Source organism: Cebus imitator, unplaced genomic scaffold (assembly GCF_001604975.1).
Source record: "Cebus imitator isolate Cc_AM_T3 unplaced genomic scaffold, Cebus_imitator-1.0 Scaffold755, whole genome shotgun sequence".
In the NCBI taxonomy this organism is placed as follows: Eukaryota; Metazoa; Chordata; class Mammalia; order Primates; family Cebidae; genus Cebus; species Cebus imitator.
Window position 1 is genome coordinate 141,797 of NW_016108070.1, and position 10,488 is coordinate 152,284.

The window sequence follows — 10,488 nt, forward strand, 5'->3', positions numbered from 1 at the left end:
TCTTGTTGCTCAGGCTGTAGTGCAATGATGCTATCTCAGCTCACTGCAACATCTGCCTCCTGGGTTCAAGTGATTGTCTGCTTCAGCCTCTCAAGTAACTGGGGCTACAGATGCGTGCTGCTACTCCTGCTAATTTATTGTATTTTTAAGAGAGACGGGTTTTCACCATGTTGGCCATGCTGGTCTTGAACTCCTGACCTCAAGTGATCCACCTGCCTTGGGTGCTGGGATTACAGGCATGAGGGGTTGTGCTGGGATTACAGGCATGAGCCACTGCATCCAGCCTGCATGTGTTTACTTTTGAATGTCTCTGTTCTTTTCAGTTGTTTATTCCTGGACCAATACCATACATGTTTTTTTGTTTGTTTTTTGAGACAGGGTATCACCCAGGCTGGAGTGCAGAGGTGCAATTATGGCTCACTGCAGCTTTGACCTCCTAGGCTCAAACAGTCCTTCCACCTTAGCCTCCCCAGTAGCTGGGACTACATGTGTGTGCTACCATGTGTGGCTAATTTTTGTATTATTATTTTTTTTAAACTGTAACTCTGAGGCATTTTATTATAAAAAGTTAGTACTCATATACATAAAGTAATATGTACTTAAAATTCATGATACATTTACTTCATTTTTTAGCTTGACCTTCTAGTAGATCTTTAGCTTCATTGATTTTGGCTGCTATATAAGGAGATCCTCCTTTGTCAGGATGATTTGAAAGCATAATTCGTCGATGAGCATCTCTTATTTTCCCTTTATTGGCAGTAGGGCTTACACCTAGTATTAATGCTGCTTCCCGTTTTGTCATTTTGGGTTCAAACCCAGCTCTGTAATAGCCACCACTGAAGGCAGATTTTGGTAGACTTTGAAAAACTTGTTTTACTTGAGGCTCCATATGCCTCATGGCTTGCAAAACATAACGGCCTGCAAATCCTGCAGCTGCAATGGTCAGTCCAACTGCTACCATTGTACTGGCCATGGCTGCTGCGGCTGGCTTCCCTTGCTTCCACCGGGAGCCCGGCTCATCCCAGCGCACAGACCGCGGCGGATGCCCGCACGCACGCCCCGAGCAGAGCGATGCACCTGCGACGGCACCAATTTTTGTATTTTTAATAGAGATGAGGTTTCATCATGACCTAGCTGGTCTCGAACTCCTGACCTCAAGTGATCCATCCCCCTCGGCCTCCCAAAGTGCTGGGATTACAGGTGTGAGCCACTAAATCCTTTATTATTATTATTATTTTTTGGTGTTCCAAGGATTTTTTTAATGTTTAGGCATTTATTTATTTATTATACTTTAAGTTCTGGGGTACATGTGCAGAATGTGCAGGTTTGTTACATAGATATACACATACCATGGTAGTGGTTTTCTACATCCATTGCCCCGTCATCTACATTAGGTATTTCTCCTAATGCTATCCCTCCCCAATTCCCTCACCCCCTACTATTCCTCCCCTAGCCCCCCACCCCCCGGGCCTCAGTGTGTGATGTTCCCCTCCCTGTGTCCGTGTGTTCTCACTGTTCTACACTCACTTGTGAGTGAGAACATTCAGTGTTTGATTTTTTGTTCTTGTGTCAGTTTGCTGAGAATGATGGTTTCCAGTTTCATCCATGACCCTGCAAAGGACAGGAACTTTTTTTTTTTTAATATCACTGCATAGTAGTCCATGGTGTATTATGTGCCACATTTTCTTTATTCAGTCTGTCATTGATGGGCATTTGGGCTGGTGGAGAGGCTGTGGAGAAATAGGAATGCTTTCACACTGTTGGTGGGAGTGTAAAATAATTCAACCATTGTGGAAGACAGTGTGGCGATTCCTTAAGGATCTAGAAATGGAAATACCATTTGACCCAGCAATCCCATTACTGGGTATATACCCAAAAGATTATAAATCAATCTGTTATGAAGACGCATACACACGTATGTTTATTGAGGCACTGTTCACAATAGCAAAGACTTGGAACCAACCCAAATGCCCATCAATGATAGCCTTGATAAATCCTTTTGTTAATTATAATTTTTTATTTGATTATTTTGGGGTTTTTTGTTTGTTTGTTTGTTTGTTTGTTTTTTGAGACAGAGTCTTGCAGTTTTGCTCTGTCGCCCAGGCTGGAGTGCAGTGGCATGATCTTGGCTCACTGTAACCTCCACCTTCTGGGTTCAAGCGATCCTTCCACCTCAGCCTCCTGAATAGCTGGGACTTCCAAATAGTTGATTCTTCCCTTTTAGGCTTCCAAGTAGCTAGGATTACAGGCACGCACCACCATGTCCAGCTAACTTTTTTGTATTTTTAGTGGAGATGGGGTTTCACCGTGTTGGCCAGGCTGGTCTCAAACTCCTGGCCTCAGGTGATCCTCCTGCCTCAGCCTCCCAAAGTGCTGGTGTGAGCCACCACACCCAGCCCTTTTGAGTTTTCAAGATAGTCATATTTCTAACTGTTCATGTCTTTGCCTATCTTTGTTTTGACATATGCAATTTTTTTCTTATTTTGAGTTGTTTCAAATCTCTTTATAGTAAAAATATTCTTTTTTTTTTTGGTAGGGGTGACAGGGTCTCAAAAAATAAAGAGGCTGGTAGGCCGGGTGGGTGCAGTGGCTTACACCTATAATCCCAGCACTTTGGTAGGCTGAGGCGGGTAGATCACCTGAGGTCAGGAGTTCAAGACTAGCTTGGCCAACATGGCAAAACTGTCTCTACTAAAAATACAAAAATTAACTGGGTGTGGTGAAGTGCACCTGTAGTCCCAGCTACTCAGGAAGCTGAGGCAGGAGAATCACTTGAACCCGGGAGGTGGAGGCTGTAGTGAGCCAAGATCGTGCCACTGCACCCTAGCCTGGGTAACAGAGTAAGACTTTGTCTTCAAAAGAAAAAAAAGAGGCCGGAGTGCAGTGGCACAGTCACCACTCACTACAGCTTTGACCTCCTGGGCTCAAGCAATCCTCCTACTTCAGCCTCTTGAGTAGCTAGGACCAGAGGCACGTGTCACCCTGCCTGGCTAATTTTTTGTATATCTTGTAGAGCTAAGGTCTCACCATGTTGCCAAGGCTGGTCTCAAACTCTTGAGCCCAAGTGATCCTCCTGTTTTGGCCTCCCAAAGTACTGAGATAACAGGTGTGTGCCACCATGCCCAGCCAAATAGTTTTTTTTTGTTTGTTTGTTTGTTTCTTAGGCAGAATTTTGCTCCTGTTGCCCAGGCTGGAGTGCAATGGTGCATCCTTGGCTCACTTAAACTTCTGACTCCTGGGCTCAAGCAATTCTCCTGCCTTAGCCTTCTGAGTAGCTGGGATTACAGGCATGAGCCACCATGCCTGGCTAAATTTTTTTGTATTTTTAGTAGAGACGGGGTTTCTCCATGTTGGTCAGGCTGGTCTCAAACTCCCAGCCTCAGGCGATTCGCCCACCTCGGCCTCCCAAAGTGCTGGGATTACAGGTGTGAGCCACTGTGCCGGCCGTGTCTCCCAGGCTGAAGTGCAGTGACAAGATCTCTGCTCATTGCAATTTCTACCTCCAGGGTTCAAGAATTCTGCCTTAGCTTCCTGAGTAAGTGGAGTACAGGCATGCACCACCATGCCCCGCTTATGTTTGCATTTTTATTTATTTATTTATGTATCTTTGAGACGGAGTTTCACTCTTTCACCTAGGCTGGCATGCAGTGGTGTAATCTTGGCTCACTGCAACTTCCACCTTCCAGTTTTAAGCAATTCTCCTGCCTCAGCCTCTCAAGCAGCTGGGGTTACAGGCACCCACCACCACGCCTGGCTGATTTTTGTGTTTTTAGTAGAGATGGGGTTTCACCATGTAGGCCAGGCTGGTCTCGAACTTTTGACCTCAGGTGATCTGCCCGCCTCGGCCTCCCAAAGTACTGGGATTACAGGTGTGAGCTACCATGCCCGGCCTATATTGTACTCTTGTAAAATATATTTTTATTTCGTTGTGACCTGTGTGTAGGTTCATTTTTTCTGGGATGTGAAAGTTGTTTTTTTTTTGTTTTTTCTGAGACAGAGTCTTGCTCTGTGGTCTGGGCTGCAGTGCAGTAGTGTGAACTTGGCTCACTGCAACCTGTGCCTCCTGGGTTCAGGCGATTCTCCCACCTCTGCCTCCCAGGTAGCTTGGACTACAGGTGTGTGCTACCACACCCAGCTAATTTTCGTAATTTTAGTAGAGTCAGGGTTTCACCATATTGGCCAGGCTGGTCTCAAACTCCTGACCTCAGAAGATCCACCTGCCTCGGCCTCCCAAAGTGCTGGGATTACAGGTATGAGCCGCTGCACCCAGCCTCATGGGTAGAGTTTATAGAAAAATGGATTCTCTATGGAAACAGAACTTATTTGTATGCCATTGTTTCATTTCTGACCTGGGCTTAGCTTTTATTTCTCTGTGTAGATTCATTTCTTTTGGTGGTACATCCTGTCCTGGATGTTGACCCCGGTCAGAGCTCTATAGCGCCAAAATAAGTTCTTTGATTCTCTTTTGTCATTTTTTTCAACTCCTTATTTATCTTTACTCATGGTCATTGAAGACCAGAAGGGTGTTTATGAACAAATGGGAATTCTTTGTGTTCCTTCAGTGTTAGGGGAACCCCAGGGAGAGGAAATATCATTTTAGCATTGGATTTTCACCTTTCCTGGTGCCCAGTAGGTCTAAGGAAACATCAAGTTTATTTTATAGACTTGAAATAAGAGACTTTGTAATTAAAAAATTAAGCTTTAGACAGCTCAGTGTTTTAGAGTACTTACTGATGTCTATAATACTTACTTCTAGGGCCTATGCCTTTCCATATACATTTTAGTTATTTTTTACTATATTTTATTTATTTATTTTTTGAGGTGAAGTCTCACTCTGTTCCCAAGGCTGGAGTGCAGTGCCACAATCTTGGCTCACTCCAACCTCCACCTGCTGGGTTTCAAGGGATCCTTCCACCTTAGCCTCCTGAATAGCTGGAACTATAGACACGTTCTAGCATGCCTGGTTAATATTTTGTATTTTTTAAAAAACATATTTGTATTTTTAGTAGAGACTGGGTTTCACCATGTTGGCTAGGGCTGGTCTCAAACTCATGGGCTTAAATGATCTGCCCACCTCAGCCTCCGAAAATTCTGGTATTACAGACATGAGCCACCAAGCCTAGCCAAATTACTAAATATTTTTGAACTTCACTTCCCTTATCTGTGAGATTAGGATAATAATAACCAACTTGAACAAATTAAATGAAGTGATAGATGTCGGTTCTTAGCACAGAAGCCATAATGTAATAGGCACTCTAAATTTCGGTTTTCTTTTTCCCTTCATTGAATTGTTTTAAGTTTTAAAAGATAGTGATTATAAATTACTTTGTAAAGTGTATACAGTTATTTCAAATAGTGTTCATGTTTGTGTTAAAAACAGCCTAGTGCAGAGAAAAACAAAAAAACAGTCTAACTCATTTTGGTTATGTTGGTATAGGAGGGAAATGTAGGGAAATTAGACAGTAGAGAAAGTCTGAATAACTTGTTGACAGGAACTATGCTTAACGCTTTGCACACAGTAACTCACTTAATCCTTACAACTAAATTAAGTGCATTTCTTCCTCTGAAGATTATTTCTTAGTTTTGTTTGTTTGTTTGTTTTTTGAGATGGAGTCTTGCTCTGTCCCCAGGCTGGAGTGCAGTGGCATGTTCTCACCTCACTGTAACTTCTGCCTCCCAGGTTCAAGCAATTCTTGTGCCTCAGCCTCCTGAGCAGCTGGGATTATAGCACATGCCACCATACCTAATTTTTTTTGTATTTTTAGTAGAGACAGGGTTTCACCATGTTGGCCAGGATGGTCTTCAACTCCTGGCCTCCCCTCCCCTCCCTTTCCCTCCCCTTCCCTTTTTCTTTTCCTTTCCTTTTTCCTCCCTTTCTTTCTGTCTTTCAGCAAACTTTTATGATGATTTTTACTTTTTTTGGAAACCAGGTCTCACTCTGTAGCCCAGGCTGGAGTGCAATGGCTGGATCATAGTTCACTGCAGCCTCCACCTCCTGGACTCAAGTGATCCTCTCACCTCAGCCTCCCAAGTAGCTGGGATTACAGGTGCATGTCACCATGCCTGGCTAATTTTTGTACATTTTGTAGAGATGGGGCTTCACCATGTTGCCCAGGCTGGCCTCAAACTCCTGGGCTCAAGCTATCCTTCCACCTCAGCCTCCCAAAGTGCTGGGATTACAGGCATGAGCCACTGTGCCTGGCCAATACTTACTTTCTACTTCCTGCCTCTAGAATTATATTAGCTGCCCTGAATATAATAGGTTCTTCAGTTGTATGAAACTGTTCAGTTAAGAGTAATGAATTTGATGCTTATTAGTCTTTTTCAACAAATGTCACCAGTAAGGCTTGAACTGTTTTTTGAAATGAGAAAAGTAGCACATTGTTTGAATTTGAATTTAGAGTGTTTCTCACTTAATACCTTATACTGATCAGACTAAGAGATGGTCTTTTGCTATGTTGCCCAGGCTGTACTCGAACTCCTAGGTTCAAGTAATTCCTTCCCACCTCAGCCTCCTGATTGATTGGGTCTACAGGTGAGCAGCATCATACCCTACTTTGTGTTTTAATTAGTTCTCTTTATTTTATTATTTCATTTTTTTGAGATGGAGTCTCACTCTGCTGCCAGGCTGGCATGATCTAAGCTCACTGCAAACCTCCACCTTCCAAGTTCGAGTAGTTCTCCTGCCTCAGCCCCCCGAGTAGCTGGGATTACAGGCATGCACCACCACAGACGGCTAATTTTGTATTTTTAGTAGAGATGGGATTTCTCCTTGTTGGTCAGGCTGGTCTCAAACTCCTGACCTCAGGTGATCTGCCCACCTTGGCCTCCCAAAGTGCTAGGATTACAGTTGTGAACCACCATGCCCGGCCACTGTTTTTTTTTTTTTTTTTTTTTTTTGACAGTAGCCATCCTAATAAGTATGAGGTTTTGATTTATTTTCTCTAATGATTAGTGATCTTGAGTGTCTTTTCCTGTGTTCATTGGCCCATTGGCCATTGGTATATCTTCTTTGAAGAAATGTCTGTTCAAGTCCTTTGTTTATTTGTTTATTTTTGAGACAGAATTTTATTCTCTTGCCTAGGCTTCAGTGCAGTGGTGCTATCTCGGCTCACTGCAACCTCCGCCTCCTGAGTTCAAGCGATTCTTCTGCCTCGGCTTCCCAAGTAGCTGGGATTACAAGCGTGTGCCACCATGCCCAGCTGATTTTTGTATTTTTAGTAGAGATGGGGTTTCAACATGTTGGCCAGGCTGGTCTCTAACTCCTGACCTCAAGTGATCTGCCCGCCTCGGCTTCCCACAGTGCTGGGATTACAGGCATGAGCCACTGTGCTGGCCCTTTGTTTATTTTATTTTATTTTATTTATTTATTTTTTTGAGATGGAGTCTTGCTCTATCACCAGGCTGGAGTGCAGTGGTGCTATCCTGGCTCACTGCAACTTCTGTTTTCTGCTTTCAAGCAGTTCTCTTTCTCAGCCTCCCAAGTAGCTGGGACTACAGGCACGCACCACCACACCGGGCTAATTTTATTTTTTTATTTTTTTTTATTTTTAGTAGAGATGGGGTTCCACCATGTTGTCCAGGATGGTCTCAATCTCTTGACCTTGTGATCTGCCCGCCTTGGCTTCCCAAAGTGTTGGGATTACAGGTATGAGACACTGCACCTGGCCTGTTTATTTTTTTAATTGTTGTTGTTGACTTGTAGGAGTTTTTTTTTTTTGATACAGGGTTTTACTCTGTCACCCAGGCTGGAGTTGAGTAGCATGATCTTGGCTCACTGCAACCTCTGCTTCCCGGGTTCAAGGGAAGCATTCTCTTGCCTCTACTTCTCAGGTTCAAGGGAAGCATTCTCTTGCCTCTGCTTCTCAGGTTCAAGAGAAGCATTCTCTTGCCTCAGCCTCCCAAGTAGCTGGGATTACACATGTGCGCCACCATGCCTGGCTAATTTTTCTTCATTTTTAGTAGAGATGAAGTTTCACCAGGTTGGCCAAGCTGGTCTCCAACTCCTAGCCTCAAGTGATTAGCCTACCTCCCAAAGTTCTGGGATTATAGGTGTGAGCCAAGGTGCCCGGCAGGAGTTCTTAATATATTGTGGATATTAACCCCTTATCAGAGTAATTATTTACAAATATATTCTCCCATCTCAAGGGTTGTCCTCTCTCTTTTCCTTTGATTCACGGTTCTGTTTTTTAAAAATTTTATTATATATTATGTAAGACATTTAAAAGAGTAATATAGTAAACATCTTTGTAACCACCATCTAGCAAATTAAAAATTAGTAAATTAGTTCGACCCTGAGTTTCCCCTTATTGATTACAAGGCCCTCACCAAAGGTAACCACTAATTAATTTGATTGATTCTCCTTAGACTGCCTGTTAGTGTATTAGAAGCTTGTCATGACTGAAGTAAAAATACTGCAGAGATCCAGGGGAAGGCTAAGGTGGGATGAGTTCTTCTTAGATTTTTGTGTTGCTGTTATCCAAAGCCCAGTTCAGCACCCTATCAGAGATACTTGCATGTAATAGGTGTACAGGAATGTTTGTTGAATGACTATTTGGAACCCATGTACTTCTGATTGAAGGTATTTTTACCAGTATTTTATATATATATGTGTGTGTGTGTGTGTGTGTGTGTGTGTGTGTGTTTTGTTTTTGTTTTTATTTTGAGACAGAGTCTCTGTCACCCAGGCTGGAGTGCAGTGGCATGATCTCAGCTCACTGCAACCTCCACTTCCCAGGTTCAAGCAATTCTCCTGTCTCAGCCTCCCAAGTAGCTGGGACTACAGGCGTATGCCACTACACCTGGCTAATTTTTTTTTTCTCTTTTTTTAGATGGAATCTCACTCTGTTGCCCAGGCTGAGTGCAGTGGCATGATTTTGGCTCACTGCAACCTCCGCTTCCCAGGTTTAAACTATTCTCCTGCCTCAGCCTCCCGAGTAGCTGGGATTACAGATGTGTGCCACCATACCAGGCTAATTTTTGTATTTTTATTAGAGATGGGGTTTCACCATATTGGTCAGGCTGATCTTGAACTCCTGACCTCAGGTGATCTACCCACCTTGGCCTCCCAAAGAGCTGAGAGATTACAGGTGTGAGCCACTGGGCCTGGCTACTATTATACTATTTTGACATGAAGTGAAATTTACACATCTCTGCGTTAGGATTACTGTATGCTTTACCAATAAATAAACAGTTATGGCAGACTAAATGTTTTCTTTTTTTTTTTTTTTTTTAAAGATGGGGTTTCACCATGATGGCCAGGCTGGTCTTGAACTCCTGACCTCCGGTGATCCACCCACCTCAGCCTCCCAAAGTGCTAGGATTACAGGCTTGAGCCACCGCGCCCGGCCAGTGTTTTCTTATTTATTTATTTATTTAGAGATGGAGTCTTGCTCTGTCACCCAGGCTGGAGTGCACTGGCATGATCTTGGCTCACTGCAACCTCCACCTCCTGGGTTCAAGCGATTACCCTGCCTCAACATCTTGAGTAGTTGGAATTATAGGTGCGTGCCACCACACCCGCCTAATTTTTTGTATTTTAGTAGAGACATGGTTTCATCCTGTTGGCCAGGAGGGTCTCGATTTCCTGACCTTGTGATCCACCCGCCTCAGCCTCCCAAAGTGCTGGGATTACAGGCATGAGCCACCGCTCCTGGCCAGAGTAAATGTTTTCTTATAGGTAGTAAAACTGAGGGCAAACCTGAATGGGAGCATGTTAGCTCTAAATACATACAGTACATTTAGCTGCCTTGGCTAATTTAACTTTTAGATAGGGCAAATGGAATAAGGCAGATGTTGAGGTGTTGCATTTTCGGTTCAGAACAATGGTTGTACACTCTGAAAGAAGGCATGATTCTGGTAAGATCTGACTGTGGGCAAGGGGCTGTTGAAACAAACAGTGCAGTGTTTCCAGGGCAGTGGTGGACTTGACCTCCATTATAGCTGAAAATGAAATTCTCTAACAAAGCCATAGTAGCAGCAGCAGCAGCTGTTGCCACTGCCACCTGCGTTCAGTGGCTGTGTGAGGTGGCTAGACCAGGAAATGATTCCATGGCACTAGGCATGTATAAGGAAGGACTTATTTTGGCTCTGGCTAAGTGGTTGTACAGGTTGTGGGTGTCACTTTAAACAAAGATCTGCTTGCTGGAGGAGGGGCAGCTTCTTGAGGATCAGGTGTGCATCTGAAAGGGATGAGCTCATCCTTCTAACCAGACCTGCTCTAGACGCTGACTGAATGTTTTCCTAATTGCAAGTCCTACAGCTGGGAGAAGCAGGAAATGATTGACGCTTCAGGCACTTGGTGAGTAGGAAAAAAGAAAAAAGGCTTTTTTGGGGAAGCTTTTGAAATGTGTATGTGAATATCATGTTGAAGGTGACATACACACACACTCAATCTCTCTCTTAAGTTGAGGATTGCACTAAAGTATATGGTGGTGTTGAGGAAAGAAAAGCTTTGGTGGTTCTAACTTTATTCTAATGCTTCTTTTT

The 10,488-nt window shown here is 43.6% G+C and overlaps 1 protein-coding gene across 1 annotated transcript; it reads right to left on the bottom strand.

Moving 5' to 3' along the window:
• Positions 1-534: 534 nt before the first annotated feature.
• On the bottom strand, positions 535-1,048 carry LOC108296951 (mitochondrial import inner membrane translocase subunit TIM14-like). Its single transcript, XM_037735230.1, has one exon. The coding sequence runs from the start codon at positions 971-973 to the stop codon at positions 623-625; it is 351 nt and encodes a 116-aa protein (XP_037591158.1). The 5' UTR covers positions 974-1,048; the 3' UTR covers positions 535-622.
• Positions 1,049-10,488: the final 9,440 nt, after the last annotated feature.

What these genes read in the sequence shown, in the direction of transcription:
- LOC108296951 (XM_037735230.1), bottom strand. Translation starts at nt 973, where the DNA reads ATGGCCAGTACAATGGTAGCAGTTGGACTGACCATTGCAGCTGCAGGA.